The 15907-nt window shown below is 39.8% G+C and overlaps 1 protein-coding gene across 2 annotated transcripts in view; it reads right to left on the bottom strand.

Annotated features, from left to right (window-relative positions):
- CTNNA2 (catenin alpha 2) overlaps positions 1-15907 on the bottom strand; it is a 1090206-nt gene that overhangs the window by 744847 nt on the left and 329452 nt on the right. For both annotated transcript variants that reach the window (XM_054577629.1, XM_054577628.1), the window contains exons 4-5: positions 14546-14712; positions 1582-1701 (exon numbers count right to left, since the gene is read on the bottom strand). In XM_054577629.1, coding sequence (XP_054433604.1) covers positions 1582-1701; positions 14546-14712 — 287 coding nt within the window. The remainder of the gene's footprint in view (positions 1-1581; positions 1702-14545; positions 14713-15907) is intronic.

Here is a 15907-nt window from a genome sequence, read left to right as displayed (position 1 = left end):
ACTTTTTTTGTAACATAGAGAATAATATTAAAATGTAAATCTGGCCCTGGCTGGGTACTTGGAGCATCTTCGCGTACGTACACTGAAAGGCCGCGGGTTTGATTCCCAGTCAGGTCAGGGCCTATACCTGGGATGCCGGCCAGATCCAGGGTCGGGGTGGGTAAGGGAGGCAACCAGTTGATGTTTCCCTCTCTTCACATAGATGTCTCTGTCTCTGTCTGTCTGTGTCTCTCCCCCGTCACCCATCTCCACTCCTCTCTCTCTCCCATCCCCCCTCCCTTGCTCCAACTCTAAAATCAATAAACATACCACCAGGTGAGGATTTTAAAAAATGCAAATCTGAGATGTGACACCAAACATAGAATTATTCAAATACTATCCATTCACAATTAAACACAAGTGCTCTACAAGACTCTGAATGTCCTGGTTCCTATGTTTCTTCCCAGCCTCCCCCTTGGACACTGAGATCAAGACTCATTGTGTTCCTTTTCAGTTGTTTAAAAAGTCAGTGGCTTTTTCATTTTTGGTCTCACATCTGTGCTTCTGAATAACTTCACTCCCACCCGCATTACATCGGGGCTACCGCACAAGATTCTATTTGAACAGAGAATTCTTAAAATATTTAAAAATCAGTACATAAACTAAATCACATATTTGTACCTGTTGCAAGGGCATTGCAAGCTCTTTAGGGGCAGGAGCTAGACCTTAGTCAAGTTTGTTCTAGCAGCGTTACATCAGCCTAGCCCAGAACAGACACTCGACAAAGGTTTGTTGACTGGAACTTTCTGGATGGCTACAGAAAATCTTAGGGAAAAAATCACTAGGAATTGCCCAAAATATTGAAGAATTCTGGGAGCAGCCAAGAGGATGGATGAAAATGATTTTAACTGATGAGTCCACATTTGCAATTTTTTTACCCCTAGGGAGAAAGAAAAATACATTTTGGGGAAACAATAGTCTCATGGTACCTAATGAATAAATACAACTTTCTAAAATTGCGCGTGCTCTCTCTAGACAAAGAGGAGGCAGAGAAGATCCCAGGTCAGCCACCTTCATCAAAGGGACTCACTCACACCTGTGCTCTCCCTCCCTGCTTCATTGCCCTTTCTCCCTGCCTTTCCTTTCATTTTCTTCACATTTTCTTCCTCTTAGTCATGAAAGTTTTACTCCACACCCTGCACATCTTGGGTGTGCATATGCATGGTGGTGTCCACAGGGCTAGGAAACAAAAGTGAGGGCCAACAGTAGTGCCCAGAGAGTGGCCACAGCATCACACCACAGTTTCGTATTTTTTTATTTGACTCAGGAGAATTCCCCAGAATGGACAGAAAGAATGTGGTGGATTCCTGCCAGTGAAGCTGGTGACCTGAGACCTCCTCTAGGTAAGCAGGGGCCAGAAAATACCCCAAGGCCCCAAGTGGTATCAGAACCCCCAAACAGGAAGCAGCAGTCTTTGTGATCCCAGGTTCTGAGGGCATTTGCTAATTTGATAGCCAGCAGGTCCATTGGTGAGGCCATCAAAGCAACAAGGATACTGAAACTCAAGCATTTGCTCCCCAGCATTTCCAAAATCTTTCCCACCTGTTGTCTTCTTGCTGCTACATAGTTAAGTTTCACCATCTCTTTCCCAAATTCTTTAAAGCGGTTTGCGAGGTCTTGTTCGTTTGTAGCATTTTTGACAGCTTCTAGGGCCTCTTCCACCTGAAGTGATTAAAAAACCCAAACATATTTATAACTAAGTAATATTTATTATTATCAAAATTGTTAGAAATTGTAGTTTGTAAAAAAAAAAAACCTAATGTGTATTAACATTTAAATAATGGGGGGGAAGTTCCTCTAACAAGCATTGATAATCAGAATAAATATTTGTTCAAGAATTACGGATATTTTGTAAGAATAAGAAATAATAATTACAGAACTCTTGGAACATACAGACTACTATAGTTTGTATTTGATTGAGTTATAATTGTGATAAGGAAAATACACTTCTAATTTTGAGAGAAACGTAAAGGACAATACATTTTTTAAAAATATGGAATTTTAAAATTATTTCTAGAAATCTTCAGAAGAGGAAGTAGTTTGCAAACAAAACCTGAAGGACCCTCTAGGCTGCTAAAAGATTGAGACAGCTTGACTCTGCAAACAAACTTTTTGGCAATGTCTCTAAGTGTGGGACTAACAGTATTATAATTTTAAACTGAGTTTCCACCTTGCCATCCAATGGAAAGGGGAAATATTGAGCCTGGAGAAGCAAATGAATTTGACATTTTTTTGTCACTAAAAGTGGCATCAACTGGGGTGAACAGAATGGCAGCAGACATGCCCCTCTAATGACATGCTCTGCTTCCAAATTCCTGCAAACCATCATCAAATGTTTTCTCCAGTGAGGACTTGGACCTGAGTTATGAATTTCACTAAAAAATTCCTTTGTGAGTTGAGGATTTGTGAGGTAGTAAAGTTTCCTCCCCTCCAGAGTGACCTTAACTTTAATGTGCTGTGAAGGTTTCCATAATTGGTATCACTTTAAGGTTTTAATACATGTAGACTCAATTAAAATTTAAGATATTATGCTGAACTGATTAACTATGTCATTGTCAGTAAGAGAGCATCTTTGTAGAAATAGCTAAGAACGCAATCCCCAGTGAATAAGGCATAAGACAGATAAGTGTTTACAAAATCAAAAGTTCTTTTATGAAGGGAGCCTGGCAGAGAGGCGCTAAACAGCACAGGCTCCTGAGAGGGAGGCCGGCAAAGAAAGAACGCAGCTCTGAAGGAGCCATTAGAAACACAGAGAACACAGGCGCCTGCTGCAGAATTCTGATCGACTCTTATAATTTGGACCAAATCAAAGGACAACATACAGACAATCCGTTGTTTGACAATGTGCACATACAAATGACCACTAACATGGCTGGGAAGCCATAGATTAACACAGTCCTGAGTACAAAGATCCAGTTTTGTTTAAGCTTAACACAATCGCAATCGTGTCTAATCCATTTCCTGATCAACCTTCACTGAGTGGAGAAAGGGAATAGTGTATACAAATTAGTAATAAGGGATAACATTAAAACTTTCACTCCTTAGAGAAGATGCCATTCAATTTGCTAAATAGGCTAGCTCATTGTATTAGGAACAGAGCTGTAGTAAGGGAAGTTCTTTAGAATGGTAGTACTCTAGACTACACACAAAATTAAGTTTCCATTCTCATCTTCTGTGGAAATTCTGCATCTTTTTCCTTACACATTGTAAAAATATAGAACGATAATTTAACTCCTCAAAGTTTAGTCTCTTCCAATTCCTATCCAGGCTTTAATAATACTCAGAAAAGAAAGAGACATAGTTAAAAAAGGGACTTTTGTGTATTAGGATATTATTTAGGGACCAAACCAAATTTCACTTTATAACATGGGATGGCCCATTTAAAGCATTTTCATAGTTTAATGAGAATCTCACATCTTAAATCTTTAAGACAACAGACCAGTGATGTCTTACTTTCTAATGGGTTTATAGTCATTTACATGGCTATCAACATCACAGAGAGGACACCTGGGCAGTTAATTTGTTCCTATTGTGTGAGTTGTAAATCTTTCCTCAGGACATAAAAACTGGTTCCAGAGAAAAGCAAAATGATTATCTCAGACAGGGCTAAATCTTAGATTTGTTTTCTAATATATGTATATAAAAAGGCTTCTCACCCATTGTTAATTGGGCAAATTTGGAGTATTTATTTTGTTGTGATACACATAACTTATTTTCTTAGTGGTTTTTCTCTGAAGAATCCAGATTTTGGTTTCATTTTGTTTCTAATTCAGTAAGTTCTTTTGAAAAGAAACACCACTGATGGTGTCTGTCTGTGAAAAGGAGGATTAATCGTACTCAGTGTTTTAATCTAGAAGGGTATTAAAAGGGTGTGGAAAGTTCTCATATAGAATAATGGTTCGGATTCCGCCCACAGTACCACAGAAATGGAATAAATGGAACCAGAGTCTGGACTTTGGGCACACGCACTGCTACTAGACAGCTGCAGATGACACAGAGAGGAAGAAGAGACAGAATGTTGAAGGGACATGGTCAAGAAAGAAACAAAAGGGAGAAGGATAGTCACCAGGCACTTGTGGAAATCAAAATTAATGTAAAACCAAGTTTTTATTTTTGAATAGAGTCAATGATTTTTTTCTTCTTCTTTCTTTCTGGATGTCTGGGGAAAGGAAATTGACTCCTATATGCCGGACAAAAACAGAAGAAGAGACTGGGACACTTTCCAAAAAAAAAAAAAGCTTTTTATACCTACCTGGGACCCATCCCAGTGATGGACATGTTAGTAAGTGCGAGGCTGGTCTGTGTTTGAACCCTAGCTCTGTCATTGGTTAGTTCTGTGATCTAGGGAAGCAACTTAATCTTTCTGGCCCTTATTGTCTTCATTAATAAAATGAAGATAGTGTCTACGTACTATAAGAGGTTGAACTAAGACTTGCAGGAAATAATAAAGAAAAGAAAGTATATAAATGAAAAATATGAAATAACATGACCAATTAAGTCCAAGTATAAACTAAATAGAAATGGGCAAAATGCTCTTATTAGAGTTAAACAGTAACTCTCAGATTGGACTTTTAGAGAGATTCAACACTATGTTGTCTACAAAGCCCAGTTTAAACAAGAAGGTACATAAAGTTGGAAATGAAAGAATGAATCTTTCTACACTAATAAATTTGAAACTTATAGGATATTGATACATTTTAAAATATGTAAAATGTCAGTATTGATACAAAAAGAAATAGAGAACTTGAAAAGACCAAAGAATGTAACAGAAATGGAAATAACAGCCAAAGACTTCCTTTCTACCCTCTCCCCAAATAAACCAGGCATATTACATATTAAAAAAAAAAAAGAAGAAGAAGAAGAAACATAAAGTAGCAAATATTTAGCAGAGTGCCTGGCCTGAATTAGAAGCTCCTTAAAAAGAGATACTGACCTGCTGCTGCATAGTATCTTCCTAAGGAGAAATTTTTGCTAAAGGATTTTCAAGAGGAACGGCTTCATCTTACTCGTGGAATGTCTGCAGGGGACAGGAGACACTGACAGAGTGGAGGAGCACTGTGGCCAGGGAGCAGGGAGCAGGGAGCAGGCCGCTGGGAGGGCCCTGAGGAGGGGCGGGGCTGATGCGGATGGCGTCACGATACGGAGCCGTCTGGGAGACAGTAGACTCTGGGCTCCCAATAAACTGATAATGGGAGCCCTACAAGACAGCTGACGTGGCTTTCCTAGTTACATGCACCCTCGTCATCTTGGACTCATTACAGACAGCTGTTCCCCACCCACAGCCACGCGATGGTACCAAAGTGAGAACCTTTGTTCAGTCAGGTTTTCCTGTCCTTAGTGTTAGGAGCCTGTGCAAAGATAGAGCTGAAAAGACTAAAACTTCTAGAAAAAAATATTAGAATGCCCTTCCTAATTAGTGGGCTTAGATACTCACTAATTTCAGGGTTTGTCACTTCAACTCTTACAATCTGGGTCTTCACACAGAGCTCGTTCAAATCCCACCCTTACCTCTATTCCTAAAGCAAGCCTGCCTGCCACTATTATTTAGTCTACCGTTGTGTCAAACTCTTTGAGACAGACTCCGTAAATCAACCTCCAGTTATTCAGATTTCAATTGCTCTCATTTACTTTGATATAAAAAAAAGTAGTCTGAGAATTCATTTATTCATTAAATACTCATTTAGCACCTACTAAGGAGCATGCAGGCATATGGGGATGGCAGTAATATTGAACTGAGGAGCCTGATCCCTCCCTCATAGACAATGTGGGATGGTTCTCCTGTAAACATTTATTGCCCATACAAGTACTGTAACTCACTCTGTTGTGATCATCACTTCCTTTTTTTTTTTTTTTTTTTTTTTAAGAGAGAGGGGGAAAAGAGGGAGAAAGAGAAGGAGAGAAAAATATCAACATGGGAAAGAAACGTCGGTCAGTTGTCGTTCATATGCACCCCGACCAGGGACCAAATCCACAACACAGGCATGTACCCTGACCAGGAATCAAACTCAAAACCTTCTGGTTTGTGGGATGGTGACCAACCAAGTAAGACACTCTGGCCAGGGCAAGATGATCATCTCTGTTTGGGCAGACTGACCTCATTCCAGGGGTGACATTGATGAAATTATTAAATAAGTCACATGAAACTCTCTTGTTAGGATCTAGGTTTGTAGCTAAAGTAAAAGTAGTTTCTGGGAAATAGGAGTTGTCCAAGTGACTGAATGGATGAATATTAGATTTAACATTTAATTACTTTTCTTGTTTAGCCATGTATTCTGGTTTGACCATGGATGTCTCAACATTATCATACTTTATCCTTTTACCTTCTAAAGAGAGGCTGACTTTCTTTATTACATTTTCTGTTTCCTTGTTGACAAGTAAAAAAAAAAGTGATTTCATCGGCAAACAAGAATGATTAAATACTAGTGTCATTTATTCTTAAAGTGTCATGTTTTATAAAGTACAATGATAATAGAGCTTGATATATTTCCAAAGTTATTTTCAGCTTGTGCAAGAAAAATGACACTACCCAGGGTCACTGAGTACTTAATATGTATCAGACATTGTTCTACACAATGTGCATATATCTAATTTAGTCCTTTTTAAAATTTCTGTGTTATAGAGGAGAAACTGAGGTCAGAGGAGTGATGCATCCTGCCTGAGACATCTCATAGCAAGTGGGTGTAGAAGTCTGGCTTTGAACCCAGATTGTTTGCTCTGGAGTTCACACTTTTAACTCCTATGCTGCCTGACTTTCACAGAAATAATGAGTTTATAAAACTGAAGGAATCTGGACTTGGATTGTACTGATCGGCCGATTATGAGGCTTCCTCAAGAGCCTTGCCCGTCTGATCAGACCAGGTCCTAGTCATTCTGCCTCTTTAATAGCTCTAAAATTGACCCTCTCTTCAAAATACACACTGCCATCACCTTCACTCAGCTTTTCCTCCATTCACTGGCCTGAAAAATGTCAATCCTCTTTTAATGTCTCCTTGCTTGGGCTTTCTCTTCTTCTAATACGTTCCCCACTTTGCTACCAAAAATATTCATATAAATCATAAATTTTATTCTAATACTTAGAATTACTCAATGTCCCCCCATAATCCATACCTAGAGTCTAAAAAAACTGTCACATTATCCCAGACCTCTAAACCTGTATCTCTGTCCAACTTTGTTACTGCCCTCCTCACTTGGTTCTCTATGCCCCATCAATACAGAATCAATTATGTTATTGTGAACACCTCGAGTTCCCTCTCTAGTTCTCATGCCTTTATTCTTTCCTTGGTTTGTGAAGATTTCTGTAGGTAAAGTATTTTGCCTGACCTAAATGCATTTTCCTTCTGGCAGGGGTGTCCAACCTTTTAGCATCTCTGAGCCACATTGGAAGAAGAGTTGTCTTGGGCCACACATTAAATACACAAACACTAACAAAAACTGATGAGTGAAAAAAAAAAAGTTTTAAGTAAATTTACGATTTTGTATTGGACCACATTCATAGCCTTCTTGGGCCACATGCAGCCCATGGGCCATGGGTTGGACACCTCTGTATGACAAGAGCACATTTTTTAGCAGTAAAACACTCCTTCCCTGAGCCAGTTACCAAATCCATATTCACACTTCCTGCCTGCTTTGTGGAAACATGACTTGGCTATTTGTTTGTCTGTTTATTTTTTATCCTCACCCAAGGGTATATTTTTTAATTGATTTTAGAAAGGAGGGAAGAGACACAGAGAAAGAGAAAGAGAAACATTGACGTGGGAGAAACACATAGATCAGCTGCTCCCATAGGCGCCCTTCTGGTGCACTGGATGGCACTCCAAACAACGGGTCCCTCTGGCCCGGGCTGGCTGGGCCCTTCAAACAGCATTTCTTTCCCAGTAGGCTTGATGTTAAGCTTTGTCAGTAGAGAAGCAACAAAGAAGGAAAGAGTTTGGTGTTCTGGTTCTAGTGTGCTCCCTCAGCAGGTTCTGCTGGGGTAGGGGGGTAGCGTGGGGAACAGCAGGTGGCCAGCAGTCCCCCTCAGCATAGCCCTGGGTGACTGTGGGATGCCTTCAGGGTGGCTCCTCTACATGAGTTTTCCTTGACACCCTAAAGGGCAGATTTCTAGCAAGTTCTATTCGTTTGTGTGGCATGAACTTCAGTGACTTCTCTGTCATCAGTGAACTAAGGACATCTGGATTTCAGCCCTCGTTGGGAGGAGGGGTGGAGGCTGTCCCCAGAGTGCTCTACCTCAGTCCTGTGTTGGCTACTATAGGTAGTGCCATTCCTATATTCCTGTTTTCTTGTTACTAGCCAATCCCTTCTCACTCTAATCTGCTATTAGAGTTAACTTTACCTGCTCAAGTTACTGTGGAGTTTCACTCTCATTATTGAACAGAATGGTAAATCCCCCAGCTCTTTCGATGGGGCCATCCTTTCCAATAACCCTCAACACTTAGCCCCCTGCTTCAGGCTTGAGCCTGTGACCACAGCCTGTTCAATATGACCCAAACAATTGGGTAAAGGAAAGGCTAATCTCTATTAGTTCAGTGAGACCCAATCCTGAGATGTCCTGCTCCCGGCTACATCACCTTTCCTCATATTATCTTCAATTAACTAAAAATACATTTTGGTTGAACAGGTCTCATCTTTGGCTTGGGGGATGGTGAGGAAAAGAAGTGCTGAGAAAATTAAGAAATCAACACATCCCATTCCCCCTTGGCATAATTAACTCAGAGATATATACCTGATTCCAAAGCCAATAGAACTGGCAAGATTGTGGAATTTTTATGTGAGCTATCAGAGAAGAGAATTTCTTCTTTCTTGCTATCTTTAGTCAAAGAGTATGTAATGCTGAGAATAGTTAGCACCTATCTTGAAATTATGAGAAAAGAGCCTACAGAGAAGAGTGCCTCGCTGAAGAAAAGGATATAGAAACCTAATCCTTATCATATTCTGTGCCTTGATCAAGCCTTGCCTGAAGCTATTGCCTACTGGTTTTTGGTTTGGTGAGCCAATATATTCCCTTTTTAAAGGACCAGATTAAGTTATAATAGACATCTAGTAAGTATTTCTTGAAAGGGTAAGTGAATACATAAATAAATTCTGAACAACTTAGGGGAATGATAGTTCAGGCAGAAGAGATATACTAAGACCCTGGGCAGTAATTGCTACCATTATGATCAGAGACAAGGATATTTTATACCAATTGTTTGCTATTATTCAAACACAAGAGCCATATTAGAGCTACTAAATGGGAGACTATTGAGAAATAATAAGTTACTGAAGACACACAAGAATATTTGATGCTAATCTCACAAAAAGCACAGGTAATATTAAAGTCACCTTGTCTCATCAATGCCCTCAAACAATGGGATGGCAGAAGTAGATTTGGCTCTTGGTAGCCACTTAAAAAAAACCCTGCCTTTCTGAGAAGTTGACTAAGGTTTTGCTGTCTTCTATGTTTCTATTCCACTTCCTAGACAGAAATTCTGAGATAATCAAGGACATTGTTATTCTAGGATCTAACCTGAGGATAGAAAAAAAAGTGATTATTTTCTCTGATACATATATGTCTAGATGTGTTTATGTGCAATGCTATCACCAATGCTAAAAACTGACAATATAATCTGATTACATTAATTCAGAAACTAGAGAAATAAATATCCCTCTTCATCACTGATTATAATGCGCGATTTCTTTAAAAGTATGAAGTGCCACAAGTCAACCCAGCACGCAATGTCAACTGATTGTAGGGCACACCAGATGTTTGGCAAGGGAATCACTCACAGGCAACTTCAACAACAAGTGCATTATAATTCAGGAATTTTTAAAGATACCTGATGTGCAAATGAGTACTTTAGCTTTGCTTGGGAACATTAAATTCCCATTTTGGTGATAATTCAGCTTTGAACTATGTCACTCACTGTTGCATCACTAACCTTCTGAATTTGAAGCAGGTATAGTAGCAAAAACCACATGCAGCCACATGAACCATTAATAAAATATGCTCAAAATAGGGTTCCACATGAAAGCACACACAAATACAAGTATTATAGATCAAGTAGCATAATGCAGACCCCTCACATATCTGTATGTTACATGAAGAGATGAATTTGTCAGCGGCCACAGAAACTTAAGGTTCAAGTATAATTAGAGTAACAGAAGGCAGAGACCCTGCCGGTCGTACCACCTCTGCAGAGCTCCCAACTCGGTACTCATTTTTAGAGGGTGAATGATATTTGCTAGGACTGCTTAACTTGCCAACACTTACTTATCCGGTTTCAGGGCAGGGGATGAGGTGAGTATTTTAGGAGGCTAACTTGACTATTCTTCATCTACTTTGAATTATTGATGGAGAAACGTGAATATGTTTCTGCTAAGAAGGTGATTCCCTCTACATTCCTATAAGCTCCTCAGAAATGAGAAAAAAAATCAATATCTGGAAAGGACAATACAAAATTTGGCATGTGGCCTAAAAGACAAAAAAATAAAATATCATGTGTAATTCTTAAAGGTGGAATAACCATGCAGTGGTTACCATGTCAGGAAGCTATAGGACTCAATATAGGGTGTTACTCAAGCTTCGGAACCAACTGGCAGTAGAGTCACTACTACTAGAAAGCATCTGACATTCTTTTTTCTCATCTATGTTCTTTCAGCTATGTGATAAAGAAACTCGTTTTTTTTTTTTAATTTTGGAAAAGCCTTGATAAGGGTGTAGATGATAATTCTAACCTGCTCTGTTAAAATACAAAAGATATTTTCTTTATCTGGAGTTAAAAACAAATAAATACATGCTGGCAGACAATACTTGTTTGTTTATAAGAGGATGTACTTCTATGGAAAAGAACAAAAATACTGCTAAGAAAAATCATCTACCTTGTTTGTTTGCAATGAATTGTTAAGACATTGTCTTCTTTGGGGGCAGGGGAATAGCCGCAGACAGTGAAACCCTGAGTGACCTGAACCAGAAGTGTGCCAAGGACCATAGCCTAAGTAATTCAGTAATGGCACCAGAAACTGTAATTCCTCACTTGCCCCACAAGATAGCAACATTCTACCACTGCTCTTCACTACAGAGGTTGTGCTCTGACTAAAACAAATGTGTTGATGATAGCCGTTCTGAATCAACAAACAAGTGCTGGCAAGGATGTGGAGAAAGGGGAAGTTTTTTGCATTGTTGGTGGGAATGCAGACTAGTGCAGCCACCGTGGAAGGCAATGTGGAGATACCTCAAAAAGTTAGAAATGGATCTGCTTTTTGATGCAGCGATTCCACTTCTGGGAATATATCTGAAGGAACCCAAAACACTAATTTGAAAGAACATAAGCACCCCTATGTTCATTGCAGTATTATTTACAGTCACCAAGATAATGGAAGCTGCCCAAGTGTTCATCAGTAGATGAATGGATAAAACAACTATGGGTCATTTACACAATGGAATTCTACTTGGCCATAAAAAAGAAGAAAATTTTACCCTTTGCAATGGTATGGATGGATCTGGAGAACATTATGCTAAATGAAATAAGCCAGTCAGAGAAAAGCAAATACCATATGATTTCACTCATATGTGGAATCTAATGAACAAACTCAATTAACAGCAAAACAGAACAGACTCATAGATAGAGAGCAGGATGATAGCTAGTGGGAGAGAAAAAGGGGTGGAGTGATTGAGCAAAAGGGAAAAAGGATTCATGGACCTGGACAACAGTGTAGTGATTACTGGGGGGCGGGAGCGGGGGGGCAGGGATATAACAGGACTAAATGGTAATGGAAAAAATACAATAAGAATTAAACCAAAGGGAACCAGCCATATGGGAAAATATATTTGCCAAGGATAGTAATGGGGAGTGGGGGATGGGGACAACTGTAATTGCACAAAAATTTTAAAAAAGAAAGAAAAAATTAAACAAAAAAAGTTAAGTAGTCTACAATCATTTATTTAATTTATTAAATTTACTGGGGTGATATTGGTTACTTAAACAGACACTTCTCCTAAGAAGACATACAAATGGCCAACAGACATATGAAAAGATGTTCAACTTCACTAGCTATTAAAGAAATGCAAATCAAAAAACAATGAAAGACCACTTCACACCATTTCAGGATGGCTATTATCAACAAAACAAGTACTAAGTGTTGGAGAGATTATGGAGAAAAGGGAATCCTCATTCACTGCTGGTGGGAATACATACTGGTACATTCATTTTAAATTTCACTACTGAAAGTCTGACAAGACTTCTTAATATTGTTGAGTTCACCTTTCCATGGGATTGTGCTAAAGCCCTCCTTTTTTAACTTCCTCTATTCTGCTGTGTCAGGAAGAGAATACAATTGGCTCTACCTGATGACAGGCTGCAGTGATTTTATCACCCAACAGCACTGGTCAAAACAGGGGGGTGGGAAGGCGAGATTATGGACATGTGGGCAGTTCAGGGAGGATGTTTAGGCTGTCCTCACTCCCCGAGAATGGCTTACCAGGGCCTCCCCTAGCAGAGAGGAGAAAGGCACATGGGATATAAAGTTAATTTCTTTTGGCTGAGTCCTATCCTTTCTCTAGTAAAGGAAGACTGTTCATCTGGGGAAAGATCAATCTTGAACGGTTGCCTTTGACGACTACGTAAGTAAAAGGGAGGGAAAGAAAAACTTTCCTCCAACACGCTTGAGAACGAAGTTATTTGTTGCTTAAATGATGCATACAACACCGGTGGGGCCGGAGCAGAGGGATCCCACATGCAGTCTGCAAAGGTTCTGGGGACTTTACAATGGCAACATAGCCGCCATTTACCCAACTTTAACTTCGTGCCAGATTCTGTGATATGTATTCCATAGGAATTTCCTGTATTTGAAACCCCCACAACTCTGAGGGCTGTACTATCATTAGGCTATATTAACAGAGGAAGTATATGGTGTGTTCCAACATGGCGAGCAGGCAAATGGACATCAAACCAAGGTTAAACCCAGGTAGTTTTACTCCAGTGGCCAAATGGTTAATCATGATGTTTACTTCCTCTCAATATCCTCTGAAATTGGTAAAGACTCTTTTCATACTGCTCATTTCATTCTGTTTGCAAGACTCCTCCCTGGTTCTTGAGGAACTATTATCTGAGAAAATTCTGAGAAAAACTCCCAAGCAAGTTCTGCTATGTGTCTTTTTGTTCCTCAGGCACCTGTAATAGAAACCATAAAGTGATTTGTGGTTTATGAACATGGAACTCAGGTTGGAGATGCTGAAATTTGAGGTTTCTCATAACTGTGCAGAGTTTGTACATAATTTAGAATTCTGGGCTGTTTTATTAGCTTGAACTCAGATAAAATGTCCAGCCCAAGATTTCTTGACAGAAAACACTTGTGGTTTTGGAAATTTCTTCAGCAATTACTGAACAAACCTGAGATGGCAGGTGAGGGGAGAGCAGGTTCTCATTATTATTCATTTCCCATCTCACCTGCTCCACATTGTTCATTCCATTGATAAAGAAAATGAGACCTTGAGGGTTGGCTAGTAGGGAAACTGATATGCCAAGAATGGTCAGAGCTAGTGGAACAAAGTCAGCAATAAGTTGGTTCCCAAAAAAGGAAAGTGTATGGTTTACATCCCATCATCTAAGACCTGAGATCAGTCGAGGGTTGATACTGATTGTCTAGGGATAAAATCCACTGAGGGCATGGAATAGTGACACTCTATGCAGAAGCCATGCTCCTAAGCACTAAAGTTCATCTTAATTCAACTGGTTGAACCATCTTGATTGCAACTAGATACCAATCAAAAACTAGGAAGACAGAGAAAGACCCAGTTGCCTAGGACTGGGAATGTTGCCTTGGCCCCTGGTCCAGTAAACTTTGTAAACAGGGTAAAGCTCCACTTTCATTAGGAAACAAAAGAGTTAATAGGAACCAAGGAAACTTGACAAGCAAGGCACACATTACACAATAAGGACAAAGTGCCATGGACCCATTCCAGGAATGATGGATGTCAGGCGTGGTGTGACAACATTAATTCTATCTAAGGGAGGTATGATGGGGCTCCTTGTTATTCCGAAATTAAGATAGGCTCAAAATCCATATATCTAAATAAGGTCAAGGCTGGAGAAGGTACAAAATATAAATAATATGTGATCGATATTAAGATGGGTACAGGTGGTAATTTGTCCAGCTACCCAGATGTTGGCCAAGTCTACACTGCCACATGGACCAAGCCTGCTCTGAATTTCAAGATATGGCCAAGGATGGTGCACCATGCTGAGTATCTGCAGCCTAGATGAATGCAGTTTTATACTCCAGGAAGTAAGGGGGAAAGACAAACTCTGTGTTTTGAAAGGAAACAATTCAAGTGAGTTTTCTGTAACTTTTTGAGTATATTATTGAATATAATTTTAATGTTAGAAAGGATCTGGAGGTATACCACATGGGTAAGTGACAAAATGATGTAGTTAGCACTGAAACATCTTCCATACAGTTCAGTGCTGTCATGTACACGGTCAATATTGCCTCCACATCAAGCAAAATTTGGTAAATTCTACATACGTACAATTTTCAGGTGAGATAAAAGTCTCATGACATCTGCCATGTCCGCCAGGATGAGTAAGCGTGTTACAGCTGAGAGCAAAGCCCTTGCCGCCCGCACCATGGTGCCACGCTTCACCGATGAGCACGGGTCATCAGCAAACTCTGAAGAAGCGATGCGCATGGTCTCACCTGAAAGACAAACACGGGGCATTGTGGGTAGACAGGAGGCTCAGAGGCTGGCAATCCTAAAGATCTGTGGATGGACAACTATTGTTCTCATTGCAAAACTACCATGACCAGGTAGAGTTTTTGCCACTTCCAACACAGCAGAGCCTTTCAGGTCAACTGCATCAGTGCAGGTCGTTAAGGGCTGTGGACAAGACCAGGTGCTCATCTCACATTCAAGTGTGAAATGATGCTTTTAGCATCAATAAGGAATACATTTAATTCAAATTGTCTAATTGTTGAGATGAATTTGACCTTACCTTAAACATTCTTGCTCTTCATTTCTCTTGGAACCAATGATATCTACTAGGAAGCTCATTGAGGTTACTAACAGCTCAGGTACAAAGCTGCCTGCTCCACAGAGGAATGGAACATAAGACTTTGGCTTCACTAACCTGTATCCTTAATTGAGTTAGACAGTAACAGACTATAGTGATACCCAAATCTAGTCTTCTACTACTCTGTTAGAAACTTATTTTCTAATATAGAGAACATTTATAAGACAATCAAACCAATCCAACAAATGTTTACTAAACATATAGTTGTATCGGATTTTCTACTAGGCTCTGAAATTATGCAAGACACTGAGAATTCCCTCGTCTCAAGGAGCCACAATCTAATAAGGAAACAGGTTCTAAATTCATACTCACAAAGCAATGATTACATGCCATGACAAACATATGATTAAAAATATAGGCACAAGAGAGAAGTGGGTAATTTACTCATTTAGTGTGAGTCTAGGGGGAAGCTGTCAACTTTGATGGGCTTGGGAGAACTCAGAGGTTTACCAGGAAGACAAAGGTGGCAAGGGCACCTTAGACAGATGAACAGGGTGCGAAGCTCTGAAACCTTGACTGGGTGAGAGAGCTGCACTCACAGGGAAGGCACAGTGAGGGAGGGGTACAGGAAGAGAGGTGCCAGTGCTTGGGATGCTATGAAAGAGATTTGGACTGTGTCCTCAACAGGGAGGGATTTAGTAGATTTTAAAGATTTAGTAGATTTAGTAAATTTCAGTAGATTTTTATTTTAGCCACATTACATAAAATAAACTGCAGGGGACAAGGACAGGGCAGAGGAACCAGTTAACAGGGCAAATGCAGATGTAATCCGAGAGAGCAGTAATGAGGACCTGGACCAGGACAAAGGAAAGTGCTATAGA

The sequence above is a fragment of the Pteronotus mesoamericanus genome, unplaced genomic scaffold (genome assembly GCF_021234165.1).
Source record: "Pteronotus mesoamericanus isolate MK-2021 breed Mesoamerican mustached bat unplaced genomic scaffold, CSHL_Meso_final contig_44, whole genome shotgun sequence".
In the NCBI taxonomy this organism is placed as follows: domain Eukaryota; kingdom Metazoa; phylum Chordata; class Mammalia; order Chiroptera; family Mormoopidae; genus Pteronotus; species Pteronotus mesoamericanus.
Note: the sequence above shows the minus strand (reverse complement) of the source record. Positions and strands in the feature narration are given on the sequence as shown.